The sequence below is a fragment of the Andrena cerasifolii genome, chromosome 1, assembly GCF_050908995.1.
Source record: "Andrena cerasifolii isolate SP2316 chromosome 1, iyAndCera1_principal, whole genome shotgun sequence".
NCBI classification, from domain to species: Eukaryota; Metazoa; Arthropoda; class Insecta; order Hymenoptera; family Andrenidae; genus Andrena; species Andrena cerasifolii.
In genome coordinates, this window is record NC_135118.1 from 26660392 (window position 1) to 26678732 (window position 18341).

At 42.8% G+C, this 18341-nt stretch overlaps 2 protein-coding genes and 1 long non-coding RNA gene across 5 annotated transcripts; 1 reads left to right on the forward strand and 2 right to left on the reverse strand.

Moving 5' to 3' along the window:
- The first annotated feature begins 2858 nt into the window (after nucleotides 1-2858).
- On the forward strand, nucleotides 2859-13685 carry Phyhd1 (Phytanoyl-CoA dioxygenase domain containing 1). 2 transcript variants are annotated; one of them, XM_076821003.1, is made up of 5 exons: nucleotides 2859-3081; nucleotides 12398-12541; nucleotides 12619-12732; nucleotides 12808-12958; nucleotides 13096-13685. In XM_076821003.1, exons 1-5 carry the CDS (start codon nucleotides 3061-3063, stop codon nucleotides 13512-13514), a joined length of 849 nt encoding a protein of 282 aa, XP_076677118.1. In that variant the 5' UTR covers nucleotides 2859-3060; the 3' UTR covers nucleotides 13515-13685. The 2 variants fall into 2 exon arrangements, with proteins under 2 accessions (XP_076677118.1, XP_076677119.1); XM_076821004.1 differs by lacking the exon at nucleotides 2859-3081 and adding an exon at nucleotides 11701-11889.
- LOC143373655 (uncharacterized) lies at nucleotides 9287-10672 on the reverse strand. The gene is made up of 4 exons (XR_013086497.1): nucleotides 10535-10672; nucleotides 10026-10161; nucleotides 9584-9746; nucleotides 9287-9475 (listed from the first exon to the last, which is right to left on the reverse strand). It is a non-coding gene; the product is annotated as an uncharacterized LOC143373655 (long non-coding RNA).
- Nucleotides 13597-18123, reverse strand: Swt1 (Swt1 RNA endoribonuclease). Of its 2 annotated transcripts, none has more exons than XM_076820771.1 (12): nucleotides 17824-18123; nucleotides 17090-17627; nucleotides 16753-16995; nucleotides 16441-16676; nucleotides 16112-16348; nucleotides 15808-16038; nucleotides 15474-15731; nucleotides 15198-15390; nucleotides 14632-14747; nucleotides 14389-14546; nucleotides 14142-14282; nucleotides 13597-14063 (listed from the first exon to the last, which is right to left on the reverse strand). In XM_076820771.1, exons 1-12 carry the CDS (start codon nucleotides 17953-17955, stop codon nucleotides 13841-13843), a joined length of 2706 nt encoding a protein of 901 aa, XP_076676886.1. In that variant the 5' UTR covers nucleotides 17956-18123; the 3' UTR covers nucleotides 13597-13840. The 2 variants fall into 2 exon arrangements, with proteins under 2 accessions (XP_076676886.1, XP_076676877.1); XM_076820762.1 differs by having other exon boundaries at nucleotides 16441-16679.
- Nucleotides 18124-18341: the final 218 nt, after the last annotated feature.

Consider the following 18341-nt stretch of genomic DNA (forward strand, 5'->3'; position numbering starts at 1 on the left):
GAAGCGATGACGACGACAAGCCCACGCGAGAGACCGTCGTGGAATCATTCTTTCTTCCATCGTTGTTAAGAAGTACAGGTTCGTTCATAACACCAGTTCCCAAAGAAACCCTTCGAAATTTAAGAGATTAATTTTCCTTCCACTGTATTCGCTTCCAATCGACGGTCGCGAGAAAGTAGAATTCTCTGAAAATCGATTGCGCGCAATGAAAGTATTCACAATGTTTCCTGGACTTTAAGAAAGGGGCGATTTCTTCAAGTTCCCTGGATGCAAACGGAAAAAGACGCAGCCCGACGCAAGGGTTGGAAAGCCATCAGCCCTCGTCCCTTGTTTTTATCTCCTCGCAATAATCGTTTACATTTTTCAGCGACAAAACGCGCCCCCTCGAGTTCCTCAATAAAATAAGATTTTTGCTCGTAAGATTAACATATTAACGAGCCGCGCGAACGAACTTCTCCAGCTCGCTTTCCTCGACTTTGCCTGCCTCTGCCCCCTTGGGTGACGGTCGCAAAAGTCGAGGGGCTCCCATCGCAGCCTTTCCATTTGCGCGCACTTATGTAAGAATGAAAGAGAGAAACTAGGCTGATCTCTGTTAAAAGATCGCCCCCTTCAACGACTCTGCCCTTCAGTCGCGCATGTTCCCAAGGTTCAGTCGAGCGCTTCGCTTAACGATTAGGTTTCCTTCGTCCGTCTCGTTTGATTAATTTCGCGAGATCGCTCAGGAATCCGCAATTCTTTCCGCGCGGTGTATTATAGCATCCTGATGGCAGCCAGCGGTGATTTTGCCGAAAGAAATAATTTATCCGAGTCAAATCGCGCAGAAGGGCGATTTATCTGGCCAGAGACGGGGTGCCTTCCTCGGTGGAAAAATATTACGCCGCTTATCGCGGTATTACTATATCGCCGGCGTGTAGTATATCAGTACAGGTGACGCGTCACTGCGTCCCTTATATCATTTCCCGCGTTCTTCCTACATCCACGACTATTCTCGCAGCCGTGGCGTTGCGTTCGCGATTAATTAGGTACCATGAATCACGCGCCGAAAGAGACGTCTTCTCTAACCAATCTCGAGGAAATTCACCGTCCAATTTCTAAAACCCATCCAACCTTGGGTGGCTGTTGGACTACATTAAGGGAGGACCCCACCCTGGTGCCATCAACAAAAGACAAGGTTAGGGATTTTTTTGTTTGTATAAATACAAATATAGAGCTTGGATTTTTTTATATAGTTTTAAAGCACTCTTTATTTTGCTGGAAATTTTTTTTTTTAGGGAAAATTGTACGAATTGGTCTCCCGATTGGCACACACTTCCAGGAATGACTGGATCATCTGAGAAGCAAATACAAAAAAGGTGTATAATCAGGGATATATTATCTTTGGTCTAGCGTAGAATGTTTTAAATATTTCAATTATTCGATTTTTTACAAGCATTTCAGTGGAAATATTTTTTATCATAAATTAAGGTCAATTCTTGAAACTGCAATAGTTTCCAAAATAATTCGAATTTTGAGGAAATCCTATGCTAGGTCAAAGATAATGTCGCAGGGAGGGCTCTTCGCCAGAGCCCTCTATTCTATGCAAGACTGTGCAGGACCAATATTGATCATCTGGATCCAGTTACTCGGAGCTGTAATTGCTTCGACAAACTTAATAGCGACTCTCACTGTCTTGACCTTTTCTCTGGATCCCTGGCATCCTTCGGAGCATCAGTGTTTAGGTATCTTGAAGGCGGTCAGGGGTGACACTACTTTGTACACTTTGTATGTACAGTGGCTCGCATTAATATTCGGACACTTTTTAAAATCGCATAACTTTTTTAGAATTGGTCCAAACAACTTGAGTTTTTTTGAGAAGCTAGAAGGATTAATTTGCTAACTGACGCGTTTCGTCGTTTTGGAAAAAAATGTATTTGGTTGGAATAGCGAAAAGAATAGTAAAGGTCGATTTTTAAACTTTTTTTGCGAGCTTGTAATGAAAATTAAAAAAAAACCGTTTGTAGATTGCAGTAAGTCGTATACGTGCCTAAAATTTCATCAAAATCGGTTAACGTTGCTCCGAGCTACAACGTTTAAAAATCGCAGAATAAAGTTGAGAATCGCGAAAATTCCCGAAATCAGCGATTTTTCTTATTTCTTCTTATGTTTGTAATAATTGTATTTAAAGGGTTATACCCGTTAATAATATAATAATAATAATAATAATAATAATAATAATAATAATAATAATAATAATATATTCCTGTTTATGTATCTTTTTTGTATTTCCCTCTGAGGTGACCCAGTCGTTCCCGGGCGAGTGGGCCATTTTTTCTGCAGCGCTCCGGGAAGCCATTTTGAACAATTTTTCATAATAAAAATTTTTTTCTAGCAAAATAAAGATTGCTTTAAAACTGTATAAAAAAATCCAAGCCCTATATTTTTATTTATACCAACAAATAAATCCCTAACTTTGTCTTTTGTTAGTGGCTTCAGGGTGGAGTCCTCCCTTAACTACTCTAACAATCAAACGCAACTCTTCCGAATTAAAATCTGAAGCCACTGTTTTTATGCTAGGGGAATTGAAAGTTAAGAATCCGCAATCGATCCACCTCTTCTGAAAAAGAAAACTCATCGTTCCCCAGTCGGATTTACACTACTCTCTACCTCACAATCTTTCCCCTTTCTGAATACCCTTTCCGTCCACTTTCGACCGAGTGACTCACGGTTACTCAACCAGTTCTCTCCAACCCGTCAACCCTCAGAGTCACGTGGCGTTCGTAGCGGGATGTTCGCGACTGCGCACGCGGTCCGACCCGACTCGACTCAACTCAATTCGACTCGACCCCACGCGACGCCAATCAAACTGATTCGACGCCGCTCGACTCAACTCGACGCCGCCCGACTCAACTCGACTCCGCTCGACGCGACCCGAATATCAGGGCTGGCACGCGAGCCGCGGCCTCACCTAGTCATTTCGTAGGAGCACTCAGTCGCGGACGCGTTTCGAGCGAGCGGGCGAGTGTGCAGCAACCAAGATCCACAACCGACCAGTCCGAGACCGGCTGTGACGGACGTAATAGGATGAAGGACATCCGGTCGCAGGTGAGCTACCTACCCGCACCAGCCGCGTTCAGCCGACCCCGTTACGTTATCTCGAGCAAAAGTCAGTCCCCACAGTTCTCTGTCTTCGGGGACGTTTTAAGTAATTAGTTGTGGCGTGATTTTGGGCCTCGTCCAAAGTTTGTGGTAATGTAGATAGTCTTGGGTGACCAAAGTGAATAAAGTAATCGTCATACTGTATTATTCGAACCAACTTGAATTAGCAATGGAATTTATTTTATATAAACTATGTCAGATTAGGCGTGGCTTCTGTGTACAATTTGAATGATAGGTACTTGCAGCTTGTACCTTATTTTAACGAATTTCGGGCGCGTTTGATAGAGGCTTAGGTTTCTTAGTGGAATTCAAATTGCAGTTTGAGTTGCTCTATCTTTGACAGTTGTATTTATGACAGCGGAGCGTGGATTGCTAGTCCAATTACTTTGAAGACGGAAAGGCAATTGGAGTAAGAAAGCCAAAGAAAGTAATGGTGGAAAGGGAAGAATGATTTGTGATTAAGATGAGTTGTTCCTTCCCTTTCATTGACCTTTGTTGCTTCCTCTGTTTCCTTAGACGCGTGAGTAAAGCCGCGAATCCACGATGAGATTTTGCATGAGACTGTTCTATCTTAAGTCAAAACTCTCAGCGATAACTAAATGCACATAGTCGCGCAGAGACGAGCTTTTTGAAAATATATCATGAAGCTTGTCTCAGCACAGTCTAATTTCATGAAACGAATGACAAAATAATTAAAAAAAAATAATAAAACAAAGGAAATAATTGTCTCATGAGATTAAAGTCTCGCGTGAGACACGATGTTTGAATAATCTTAATTCTAAAAATATAATTTTAATAATATCTTAATTCTCGCAAACATTTTAACTCCGCGGATAACGATACAACACGTGTGTTATGCGTTCAGATTCAGTTCGTGACTGTGAGCGGTATTTCAGCTGGTTTATTTAAAAGTTTATCTTTCTCTGGCATTGCTCTGCAATCCTCACCAAAACTTCCACTTCCAAAAAACCTCGATTGGGCCTAGTTATGCGAAACGCAACCAACGAACAATCAATTCACTAGGCCCAGTTCAGGCTGCTACAAACCTTTCAAAGACTACCGCAGTCGAATGATGCGAAAAGGAGGCGAGCAGGAATTATCTCGTTTAATCGACGCTTAATCGAACGAACGGAACTCGCGAAACGGCACGTTTGCCGATTAAACGATCCGATGACCGATCGCGGGCGCTAAATACGGTCTCGCTAAAAACGAATCGCGACCAACGGACACGCGTGTCTCTGTCGACCAAATCAGAGGCACCAGAGAGAGAGACAGATGGGCTTGGTTCACCGTTCGAACCAAGCTAGTGTCGTCATCGAAGAAGACTGACATAATCTCCCCTTCGGAGAGGTCAGCATCCTCTGCTGTGGCCCACGTCGCAAGCGAGTCGATATACGAGAGGAGCCTGCACAGTGTTAATCCCTTTCGAGCTGCCTAAGACGAATCACTTTATTCAACTGTGTTTCCACGCGGCAATGCTGATTTTCGCTTTGCGGCATTTATTAGGCGATTGGTTAACTGTTTATATTTCTCGTAGGGACTTTGCAGAAGCCTTCGATCTTGTTTTGGTACTCGAAGTAAATTAGATTACGATATCTGGTGGGAGATTGTGGTTGATAGTTTTAACGGTACCTTTTCGTGTGCTTTTATTATTTTGATATAATGTATCGAGAATGCTATCCATTTACTCCTCGACCATCCCAGCAACGGTGCCTTCCGTCATTTTATGCAACATTTTACCGATGACGTTATCTCAATTTTATTTACTCGATTAAGCAAAACGCTGCTATATAATTCGCTCATTATTCTCGTCAATAATATAACACGGTATCTTCAATATTTGCAATGTTCCGAATCACTGTCGCGTTATTTATCATTTCGTTAATGACCGCCCACTTGATTAATACCTCGTTAATTGCACTGCTATTTTCAATCGCGTTTCAATATTCCTCGTCGATTTCACACCGGACTCCTCGCTGGGCTTCGAGTTTTTGCTATATCCGCCTAAAACGCGCGATTAAAATCAGGGCCGTTCCTGGATTTTGGCCGCTCAGGTGCACAAGCAATATTGCCGCCCTTATTAATTCAACATTCTTTGATTAAGAATTTAATATGCAGTGTTTACTTTTATATCTGTACGCACATAATTTTAAACAGTTATCATGCAACAGAGTTTCGATTATTGTTCTTATTAATCAAAAGTTTATATATAATAAACAGCCTGCGGCCGCCCCTACGTTCGGCACCTTCTGCACCCCCGCCAGGAACGGCCCCGATTAAAATGGTCCCCGCGATTGTGCTTAAGGGGTCAGCTCAGTCAGTAGGCCGAAAAAGGGTGGTCTTTGGAAATTTTTTACTCAAAAGCTATGACACATTTCTCAGAAAATCTTTTTTCCTTTTAAGGATTGCATCTAGTACCGTGCATCGTAATTTTTTTATTTAAAAATATTTATCAATAACTAAGTTATTGTCCATCACAAGAAAGCTCTCTAAATAAAAAGGCTTCTGGGGTGACCACTGCTGCTCGAAAGTCGATCATCTGAAATAAAAAATTCAAAAGAATTTACTTATTATATTATGTTATCTAGTATTTGAACGAAGGATTTTCGAAATATTGATTTGGGAAAAAATGGCTGATGTTTAAAGTAAAAGGTTCAATTTTTATCACGAATCGTGCCTGATTTTCGTCAATTAAAAGAAAACTAAGCATCGAATGAAAAAAATCCTTCGTTCAAATACTATATACTATAATATAACAAGTAAATTCTTTTGAATTTTTTATTTCAGATAATAATAAATATTTTTAAATGAAAAAATTACGATGCACGGTACTAGATGCAATCCTTGAAAGGAAAAAAGATTTTCTAAGAAATGTGTTATAGCTTTTGGGTAAAAAATTCCCAAAAACCACCCTTTTTTCGGCCTCCTGACTGAGCATGCCCCCTTAAACAGAAAAGCCACAAGTCTCTGAAATTTTCGACTTGCCCTGCTGGATTCAAATCGGCGGTCAAGTTCCCTTGTATTTAAGGGATGCGAAACTGAAGAGCAGTAAGGTAGTTGGGAGAAGGTATGATCGAAACAGGATTCGAGTCCTCATGATTATTCATCGAGGAGTTTGTAAGCAATCGGTGCACGTGGTCGTTCCACGGCCATCTTTCGACCCTGCCGCTGGCTCCCGAGGATCCATTTTTAGATTCCGGTTAAGGTGACGATTAGACGACCAAGGGAGGCCAACGCACATTTTCTCCCCGTGTACTCGGGCGGCAAAAAGTCGCCTGCGACCCTCCCACGCGATCTGGAAAAAGGAAATGCCTCGACGCATCCGACGAATCGAGCTGATTTCTTTAACGAAGCGCAGGGGGGCGATTCGCCTGACGGCTTAGGAAGACAAGAGTCTCTTAAGACTTGAGACTTAAGAATCTCTGAGGAAGGTTATTTTCGACGGGATGCTTGGTACAATTATGCGACCACCTACTCGAATTACTTTACCTCTAAAAATAAATTTTCGATACAAGTTTGGCGTTCCTTGAACATTTTACTACGCCCGATGCGCTGTTCTGACTTCATCCCCGAATATCTAGCTTCTTCTGTTTAAAAGCGTAAAGCAATTATAATAAAGTAAAATACAGTAAATAAGTGATCGCTTGAACGAAATGAAGGAAGATAGTTTGCCTGATTACGCAGAGTATTTGTTTCTTTCGCGAGTGGCAGTTCTCGCAATTAGTACTTAGGTATCGGCAGCGGAAGGGAAGTTTCCCGGAACAAAGTAGTCGCGCAATTATTATTTCGAAGAAGCGAAACGGAACACTTCTTTCAATTAAGCGTAGACTTAACGGAAGAGAAGCGAGCTTCCGCGATAAGTAAGCAAAGTAAGGAATTTGTCCGACAAGACAGATGGAAGGTAATTTTTAATAAAGCCGGCGGAGGGGGGTGAGTCGGTGTTAGTCAAAACTTCTGTCCCTAGGTGAAAGGAAACGGGGCTATCGATCACTGGCGGGCGTTCTTTGTTGCTGTGCGTTTTCGTGCGACGTTGTTCGCGCAATAATTGGAAATTTCATTCGATTAAACGACAATCGAGGCCGATATTAATTTCCGTGCGATGGACCCGTCGCAGCGAGGCCGCGCGAAACCCGCCGATCGGGGCTCGACCCTTGTTGCACGAAAATTCGGGCACCGAGGGGGTGGGAAAAATTATTCCCGGTCCCTTGGAACATTCGTAATTACGATGCGGCATTGAGGAGCAATTAAAACTGGCGCGCACTTTCCACCGAGCGGCGGGAAAAGATTTAATACGCGTGTTCTCTGCTCTACATACGTCTCTTCATTAAAACTTCTCTACCCTCGTTGCGGCTTGCGTTCAAACACTTAGGTCCCCGGCGCTTTTTTTTCGTGCTCGCACAGCGGACCAACGTGAACATACAGGGTGACTCGCCATGCCTTGGCGCCTCGAACCACTCTTTCATCTAGGATATTTCGGAACAGATGTCAAAGCGAGTGTTCTCTTTAACCCCTCAACCACTGCAACCTGGGGATTCTATTAGCCGCGAGGAATTGTTACAGAAATTTGTTTTTGACCTTATTGCAATCGAAACTTAATGATAAAAATATGGGGGTTGGTAAGGGTGTTAGTGGGGCACGTGGAATATTTGCTACGTGAAAGTAGCTTTTTATGGTGACAGTGATTTTTATTCTGGACAAGGTGATCGTAGAATCCGAGAATTATTAGGGGTGTTCGATTCCGATTCGATTCTTCAGAAAATCGATTCTTTCGGTTAAAAGATCGATCTTTTGAATCGATTCTTTGGTATCCGATTTTCCCCAGAATCGATTCTTCGATGTAAGAATCGACAATCGATTTTTTGCCGTCTGGGGGAATTAATTGTCACTAGTGAAAGGACCAATCAAACTGCTTTTTGCGTAGGTTTTTCTGGTCTTATACGTTTCCCGCCATTTATAGACGATTCCTGCCAAATTTATAAACGATTCTTATGTTCTGGACGATTCTGGACAGTTAAGGATCTTTCTTTACCATTCTTCTTTCTTCCTTCCTTGTGTATTTTCCAAAGCCGGAAATATTTTAACTGATCACAGAAATAGTTTATCACCTGAACATTTACAGCAATTATTGTTTTTGAATTCCTTATCAATGAAAGAATGGCAATTACATAATGAATAAAATATTTAAAATGAATAGCAAAATGTTTCTTCTATTCAATGCAATGCCCTTCAACAACTATCCCAAATTGTTCCTTGCAAAAGTATTTTTTATATCGATTCTTTCAAAATTATTCAAATCCGACTTTCTATGTATGCATATGTACTAATTTTGGGAAAAAAGTTTTATGGCGATTCCTTTCATCTCGATTCTTCCAGAATCGATTCTTTGGTTCAGATTTTTTAGAAGGATCGATTCTTATAATTCGATTTTGAATCGATTCAAGAATCGATTCTTCGAGGTGAATCGAACACCTCTAAGAATTATAGGATTTAGAAAAAATCATCTTCAACTATCGGAAGCGCCATATTAAACAGAAACTGTTCTCAAGGATGAAGCAGTTATTCGACGTGCTAAAGTTATTTAGAGTAATGAGCTCCCAAACTTTGGTAATTTATTTCCAAGCTGGTCTACGCAAAAATCCGCTCAGAATAAAAGTAACGAATCACCTGTTTATCTAAATAGCGGCTTTCGCTGTTGAGTGTCTTCGATTAAGCACAACAATATTCGAAACAGAGACTTTTATAAGTCCCCGAATAACTCATTCTCATCCACGTTGCTGATCTCGGTTTAGTCTAATTTTGTAACACGCCCTGAATTTCCTCCACTGAATGTCAGAGGTACTTTGTCCGAGTAACCCAGAGAGCTAAGGCTTCCCATAAATTCCAGTCTAAAGAAACTCCGAACAGACACCCCAGGGGACAGTGGGTAAAAATGGCGCGCGGGCGAGACTAGGACGCGTTATATTTTTAGGCAAACAATGTTTACTCTGAGCCGAGATCAGTTCCCGATGATAATTTATCACCGCGGAACGCTCCGCGCGTTGATCTATGGCCTCGCTATAATCTATGGTCTCTTTGTCTTCTTCTGCAGACACATGAAGAAGCGATACGGTAGCAGATCCATTTCAACGAGATCAGCGAATTAGATCTCACTTCGTGGCCGTATTCGAGGCTTCGTCAACATTCAAGCTCTAAAGATCAATTTCTGCAGAAATCGTTTGTCCAAGAAAGTCGTGATCCGTGGATCAAAATGTCTGCCGACCAAGATCGATAATCGTCCCGTGAAAAATTCATACCCTGTACCTACTTTACTTTCATATCCTTTAATCCCACTTCTATCCACCTGCACAGTGTGAAAGGTGGGGTTTATCAACAAATAGTAGTGGGCTTGGAATTATTATGACTCGCAGCGAAGAATGTTATTGAGGCACTAGTGTTTCTAGATGCTCACCGAGGCACTCGACACCTTACAGCTTACTACGCGCCTCTCCAGCTGGAATTTTTCATATTTCTTTCATAAACTCTAGCCCTGTTCATATTCGACACTTCAGTCGTCTTTGCTCTTTGAATCGCTCGACAGCAATTTGTGGAATTTTTCTAAGCTCTTTGCAGACCTGAAACGGGTAACGAAGATACCATTTAAGGCGGCTGATAGTATCGAACGCGTCGATTAAAAGTTTCATTATCGTCCGAAGGAGAACGCTCGGATACGGTCCCTCGCGGAAGAACAATCGGATCTCAGGGTCTGGTCGTTACTTTCGTCTAACGACCACGTGAAATCCGGGCTCGCGGACCCGTGAAACGCGAAAGACTGCACCGTGTCCATTCACGAAGAAGAATGAACGCCCACGCGCGCCTTTCTATTCTCGTGCAGACGATTCACGCTCGCTCACCTGACTCATCCGCGAATATCGGGGAAATTTTTTAAACGACTCGCCGGATACACGCTCCCCCGGATCATTGGATCTGTATGCCCGATTTTGGGCGAACGTTGACTCCGACAATGGCAACACGTCGAATTTCTCGAGTCTAGATTTGAAAATCATTCGATTTGTTAGTTTGAAGTGTTTGGAACTGGAGGATCGAAGGTTGCGGTTGATTTTCTGACAGAGAACAAATGAAGGAGTGTCGGCTCGAAGAGAGGTGATTAATTATGTTGTACCCTAGGGACTTTTTTCACCCTGATGTCTGAAAAGCTTTTTATCTGTGACATTCAAATGTTCTCTGTGCCACTGATTAGAGATACGTATTTATTGAATATACATATGTTGAGATCCACCTCGACAGTTTTATAAACATAACGGACGAAATGTTTCCATACAAACGTATGAAGCATTTTTGTCTATTTCAGGACTTGTGACTTCAGCACGCAGAACGAGGTGCATATATGCGCTCCACCCACCTGTCGAGTGATTACGCTCCTATTTCCGTGCATGAACTTAACCAGAGCACTATTTTACCACGATATATGGATATGGGACGAATAAGCAATATCCTAACTTCCTATGCTACCTATTTCATTCTGTTTATCGTCTATTATCGTCGATTATCATCTATTAGCGAGTAATAGCTAGAGACAGATAATAAGAAACCGGTGCAAAAGAGAAGGATGGATAGGGAATTATGAAATACAGAATCAGTTCGATCTAGTCTTCATATTTCCCCACTCAAGCCTGCCGAATTCCCCCAAAAGATACCAGGAATGAGGTTAAGAACAGACGCGGAAATCGAAATGAATAATTGAAACAGTAAACACTTTGGGAACACGCTCCTCTAGGTCACAGCGACGCGGGAATCGTAGCCAAGTCGAGGTTGATGTGCAGGGAAACTTAATTTATCCCGAACATTTATAGCTGCGTAAATTAAATAGATCGCGTTTAACGTCAAGCACATCGCGGCCGCATTAAGGATCGCGAAGAAAATGAACACTACCAATCGATAAAATAAAGCGAGACTGAGGGAAGGAAAATTACTAGTGACCGTAATTTCCCTATATAGGTCACCTTATCTATCTGCGTTTAACGATCGCCGAGAAACAGTGCGATGAAGAATTGTATCTCCTACTCCTATGCGCGGTAAATACGAATGGGAAAATATTAAGCGGGACAATCGCGCGACTGTCAGCCCCCTCACGTGGTATTTTTACGACGCCGGGACAAAGTGCGGTTCGTCGTTCGACAGAAAGAGAAAATCCGTATCTCGGACAGGCGATGACAACCCGGTCGTGTCTCCATGACAATGGAACATAACCTTTCCGTCTGTTTACGGCTTACCGGCAGCAACGTGTTCGCGCTCCACCACGCTAAAAATACCACGTGCTCGGCACGTCTTTCCGAACTCAGAGAAACGAAACCTCTACCTATCGCGCACTTTTGCAAGGATAAGCGAGGTCACACGAAACACCGTGACCCAGCCACCAGCGGTAATCGAGATGATGTATCGAGTATATGAATACTGTGCGCTCGCCTAGGGAATTTCTTGTCACCTCGTTCCCGCCCCAGGGGAACTCGTGTGTGACAATGAACGGGGATCAGCCTTGCGCCGTGCTCTCGAGTCGAAATAGCAAGAGCATCGAGGGCTCGAGAGCTTTCAATGTGATTGCATATGAATAAAATGCTGACCCGCGAAGTTTCATTTTCGAAGGGATATTTTAATTAAACGATTTAGCGAGTCGCTGGGAACGGAGGATATTAAAGGGGGAAAGAGTAAAGAAGAGTTATTCATCTCCTGGGAAATTTTATATGTTACGATCTCGAGGTAAACACTTTTGATGCGCTTCCCTGAGTATGAACATAAACGGAAGACAAAAGGAGGAACGCCGAAGATCTCGTTTATTCTCGAAGCGAGCGGAACGACGTTGCTTTGAAACTTCATTATCGGAATCGATTTATTAGAGTGCGTTGTATCGACGAAAAAATCGCCGTGTGTCGCAGTTCGAACTGCTAACGATTTACGAATCATCCAGGTGAGGCTGGGATTTCTGTATACGACGAATCGATGCCGCGACGTCGTTGTTTTTCTTAACTGCAAGTTGACCCAGATATCCGACTAGGAAGCGTCACAATTTAATTTGAACGCGCTACTTTATGTGCACAGGGATGCGCGCGCATGCATATTGCGATTTAAGTATCCGAGGAATTGCGACGATCGCGGTTTAAACAGTAACAAATATTTCGTTCCGAAAATAGTATTTATTAGAACCCCCGATAGATCTCTGTAATAAATATATCAATAATTTACCTTAATGAACTTCTGTTTCCAAAAGTTCCAGAAAAATGGCTTCGTCGTCCTCGAGGGATTCTTTCAGCCGGAGGAGGTCGACGAACTCAAATTCTGCGGCGAAGAGTTCACGAAAAATTTGCCACCGGAAAACGAACGAAGTATTTTCAGCACAATGGAATTGCAGCAGGTAACGATAGATTACGACGGAATATTTCAATAAGTGCATAGAACGTACGTGGTATTTAAATTTCGAACTTGTTTCAGGATAAAGACAAGTATTTCTTAGAGAGTGGCAACAAAATTAACGTGTTCTTCGAATCCGAGGCACTAGACAGCGATGGGAAGTTGAAAGTGCATCCTCGAGTGTCCTTGAACAAGGTATTGATGAAATTTATAAAGGTATACACTAACGATTCAGGGAAATGAATGCCAACCGTTTTAACAAAATTGTAGGTGGGCCATGCGCTTCACTGGTTGCACCCAACGTTTAAAAAGTATACGTTTGACGAAAGGGTGAAGGAGACAGCTTACCAGCTGGATTATCAAGAGCCAGCTATATGTGGGTCCATGTACATTTATAAAAACCCAGGCATTGGGTCGGAAGGTAGGACGAAATACGAATTACTAGATTAAATAAGTAAACGTATTAGATGGTTTATTAGTTTCCGCAATCTGATCTTAGTTACATTAACGTAATACACACGAGGACAATGTAAACAATTTTCCGTTTCCCTCCCTCAGTAAGCATGCACCAAGACGCGACGTACTTCCACACCGAGCCATCAAAGCTAGTTACTTTCTGGGTCGCTCTGGAAGATACTACGCAGGAGAACGGTTGCCTATGGATCGCTCCGGGTTCACACCAAAGCGGTGTGCACCGGCGTTACATGAGGAACAAGGACCCAGACTCCAAGGAGCTGTTAATTTACGACAAACCGGCGCCCTGTTACCAACTCAGTAATTTCAGGCCGGTGCCGGTTAGCAAAGGGACCTGCGTCCTCCTCCACGGCGAGGTGGTGCATTTCTCCCATCCGAACAAAAGCGACAAGTCCAGGCACGCGTACACATTCCACGCGATTGAAACGCAGCACGTGACCTACTCGAAGGAGAACTGGCTGCAACAGCCCACGGCAGGATTCCCGAAACTGTATAGGAATTAGATTCGCTCGGGCGCCGGATGCATCTTCATGCCCTCGCGTTTGAAACATCACCTGGGGTCACGGTACAGCACCAATTCTGTAATTCTGGCTGTGCATTTTTATTTTTCACGTTGTACAAAAGTTACTTCTTATATTATATATATAACTGTTAATAAAAAGTTGTTAAATAATTACGATGCTCTCTTTTTTTTACAGCCGTACGATTAATCGTTCAAGCAATATCACAGTTGTTAAGTTATACTGTACACTCGTGACGGTGTTATTTAGCGAAACGCGTATAGATACACCTTTAGAAAAGTCCAACCGTTAATTTATACATATACGCCCTATGTACACCTATAGCTGGCTAGCCTGCAGAAGTGTGTGCTGAGTTCTTGCAGCTGGCGCAAACCTGTCTTCAGCACTTCCTCCTTCTGCTTCATGCAACAATAGACGTCCAGAGGCGCCAGGTCGTTAGTCAATTTGTCAGGGAGAAATGTTACCAAGGTTTGATACAGATTGATTAACGTTCGGTAGTCGACGCAAGAATCCTTCACTTGCTCTATTCCGCTGCAACAATGGAAGCACATATTTGCCCGACGTGTGCAAGCTACTTCGCCGCGAACGGTTCCAGGATTTTCTACTCACGCGCTCAAAGTGTGCAACAATCTATTTACATTCGCCGCGAGCTCTGGCTGTATTTGCTTTACGTAATCCGGCGTCGGGAGCGGATTTGGAATGATGTAATGAAAACTACATGGCATTCCTGCTGCTTCAGCCGCCAATCCGCTGTAAAACATGAAGGAAAACACGTGTGTATGAAGTCACGCGTATGGCATCATCGCGCCAAGTCCTTTTAGCACGACGTAATGTTTAATTTAAGTGCAGAACTTACCACATGTCGCGAGCAAAAGTGTATGCCGCTTCGAAAAACTGAAAAGCTTTCTGCGCTCTGCGTTCCCGCGCTTGAACATCGTTCTCAACTCCAATCGCGTCGCACAATTTCTGCTCACTTATCTGACGCTCAAAATCGTGGTATTTCTTCCTCAGCTCCTACAAAAAGCAACGAAATTATGAATATGAATCGCCTCGGGCAGGTTTCTTGCAACGTCGTTAGAAGGAACTCGAAATTAATTACATCCATTTTCTGGGAGGCTCGTAGCATCAAGTCGGGATGCCTGTCCACGTTAACCATCTGAATCAAATCGCTGCATTTGTTCAGTATATGGCCAACTTCTTTTAACGTTCTCTCGCCTGTAAACAATGTTTTCTTACTTCAGTGGAGGCTCTCTAAATCAGGCTTGGGAATTAAGTGAACGCGGCGGCCGATTTTCAAAGGCAACGCCTCCTTTCTCCCGCCGCGCGTCTTGGCCCCCGCGGCGGCCTAGGTGCTTGGAGCTCCTCAGACCCGTACCATATGAACCGCGCGTGGCGCATTGAGGCGGCATTGTATCAATAGGTTTCCACATCGTCCCAGAGAACACGATTTTCAATGCGTTTTTGTTTTGTCAACACGCCACGCGCGGTTCACGTGGTACGGGCCTGAGGCGCTCCAAGCACCTAGTTCGCCGCGGGGGCGAAAACGCGCGGCGGGAGATAGGAGGCGTTGCTTCTGAAAATCGTCCGCCGCGTTCACTTAATTCCCAAGCCTGCTCTAAATGATGCATGCTGATACCATTCTTAAAATAACGTTGGCTAAATTACCAGGGATATTTTTAAATATATGCAGCAACTCTTTCAAAATAGCTTCTGCTTTTCGCATAAATGACTCGCTTATAGCAGCTATCCAATGTTTTATAGCACACTGCAGAACAGTTATCACTGTCCAAGGCGGTCTTATAATGACGCGTTTCTCCCAAGATTCTCCATATAACGAATGCATCTCTTTACTGACAATCTGCAAAGGTATTTGTTTTTTATACGCAGGTATAAAACATCTATTTTATGTCACGTAGTGTGTAACGTATTATCTATACTTGCCACTGTCAGAAAGTCTCTTATAACACTTTTTGCATCCTCATACATAGCATCCGACATACGCCGCTCTTGGCTAAGGCCCGATATAGAATCTAGACTTAAGTTCGCTCCGTCCTGTTCATGGAGGCTGCGGGATAACGCATCTGTACAAGTAGTCGCATTCAGGTAATCAACTTTCTCAAGGGGGTCGTTCCTTCCGAGTGTCACAATATCGTGAATCATTGCTTTATTACAAAGATTTATGTCGTACGATAATAAGATCTGTCTCAAAAAACGAAACATTGAGCTGGAAAACTGAATCTGTTAATAGAAGCAGGTCACGTGATCAGTAACTCACCACAGACTTCCCAAACTCCTGAATTTGTAAACAAGTCTGCAGAATCTCGTCGTCCGGACAGTCAATAGAAAATTTCTCTTTATTTGTTAGAACATCTTTTCGCGTTTGACCGATTATGCGTGGATGTTTAGAAGAAAACTGCTTGTTAATGTAATTTATAGCTCGCCTTGCTTTCGCACACAACGACGCTGGTTTTGTTTTCCCATTGTCGGCTTTAATGTAATCAAGCTCCTGCAATGAAACAGTTATGTACAGAGTTCTTTTTTATAGAACATGCGTTATCTGTTATCAATAATACACCTACGCGTATCACTGTCCACGGTATTACGATTAATGGTCGATCGTAGGTTTTGAAGGTACTGTCTTTTGCCAATTCAACAGCGTCGATGTTTGACAGAAACACATTGGTGTCAACAACAATGTACAGCTGCCTTTTTTCTTGCTGCTCCGGTAATGATGGAGAGCTTAAAACATTACCAGTTACGGTACACGACACATCCTTATCAATTTCTGCGCAAAGTTGCGATCTAACAGCCTGGACCTAAGTAACGCAAAGAAAATTCGTGCCATTATATTACAACGCCTTGACGCGAATTTTCTGATAACTATTAATATTAATGTATTCGTTATTACTTCAAAAGTAATCTTCTCGTCTTCCATCGGCTCCCAATCCATTTCTTCGTAAAAGGAGTCGTTATAGGATTGGTTCGCTAAGTCATTCGCTGTTACAGATACTTCAGGCGATTTCTCCGTTTTCTCATGTTGATCAATGGATGAAGTTTTATTCGTGAAACTACTGCTCTTCGAGAATCTGTCTTTCAAACGTACCAATCTCACTTCTGCATGTTTATAGATGCTCGACAGCTTACCTACTATAATGATAATTATATCAAAGAATTTTAACTCAATACAGAAAAATCTTATAATAAGTACTGCGACATTTACCCCGTTTAATCGATGCCGGTGAATTCTCTGACACGGAGCTAGTATCTGGACTTTCATTACTACTAAGTTCTAATGTAAGGCTTTTCCTTAATTTTTCCATACGCTCCGTTCCCAAATTTTTCTTTCTCACTTTACGAGTTTGTTTCTTCTTCTCTGTCGCCGTAATCTTTTCTGCCGTTGTACTCTTTTCTGTAGGTGTACTCTTTTCCATCACTGTAATCTTTTCCGTCGCCACACTCTTCTCTGTAATTAAATATAATCTATATTACAATTTCATTCCCTTCGATATAAAACAGTACAGGATATAGTACAAATAATAAATCCTTTGCATACTAACCAACTTTTGGGCTATCCTGTGTATCTGCAGGTATAATTTGGCTCCTTAGCCTCCGCAGTTTAGCTCCCTGCTTAACATTAACACCCTGATCCCCGCTTGTGTCTGCTTTCTTCGCTTTAGGAGTATTCTTTGCAGCTTTATCCTGCATTCTTTGCAGAATCGCTTTCATCTGTGGTGTACAACTCAACTTTGGACTGGAGTCGCTCTCGGACTTAGGTGTCGCTGAACAGCTTTTGCTAGCCCCTGAGGGTGGCGAGTTTACAACATTCTTAGCATGCTTAGGAGTTCGCGGCTTAGAAAGCTTATGCCTCTGTTTTCTTTTGTTCATCGTTTCACGAATTGCGCGCATCTGCGGCGTCTCTTTCTCTTCGTCGGGCTTCTGCTGAGTCTGCGGTAACATCCGTCTCGCGACGAGTTTCTTTCGTTCGTTACTTTGCTTCGTGGGTGCATCTTGTTCGGGTGTAGTAGGTTCGACTGGAGTGACATTAAGCTGGTCGGAAGTTTTCTTACGTTTCTTTCCTGCCGATTTCTTTGCGCTCTGAATAACAAGATCGCATTGATGTTATATCATGACAACTATATATACAATCTGTAGAACCGGGCCAAGTCATAGAGGCAGCAAAATGGAAATTCTACGTTGGTTAGAATGCGACACGATTTGAGAGCGCAAATCTACGAGATACCATTAATCGCATATTATTACCAATATCAATAAACAGAAAATTTTAAAGTACTTGTTCAGGCTGATGCGCTGTCGGCTCTTCCCAGGAAGACTGGTTCGTCTTTACATTAAAATAATACACTCTGTCCGGGTGCGTCTTTGAATTTAGGACAATCCAATTCTGCGGTAACGTTTGTTTCATCATTTTCTTCGCGTGATCAGAGACAGTGAGCAAGAAATATTGCACGCGTTCTCATCAATTGAAAAAAGATTCAATTTTCGAGGAAAGCTGGTTCAATTTCATTAAACACAGAAGTCTCGCTGCGCGTCATTACAATCTACTGTGCGCGGATGACATGTTTGCCTCCGTTACGGCACAGGGGAAGGGGGGGTAACTGCGTCACGCGGTGTTGCGTGATCCGATTCGTCGATTCTTATTTCCACGTCGGCCAATAACGAGCACTTAATACGATCACTTCCAAAGTTTCAAGTGCCAGTTCAGAGTTCTCTGCCGCGCAGTCGCGCATACTTGTGTTGCGGTTTCCGCTGGTGTAAATATGTGTGATTGCGTGAAGTTAGCTATAAGACTTA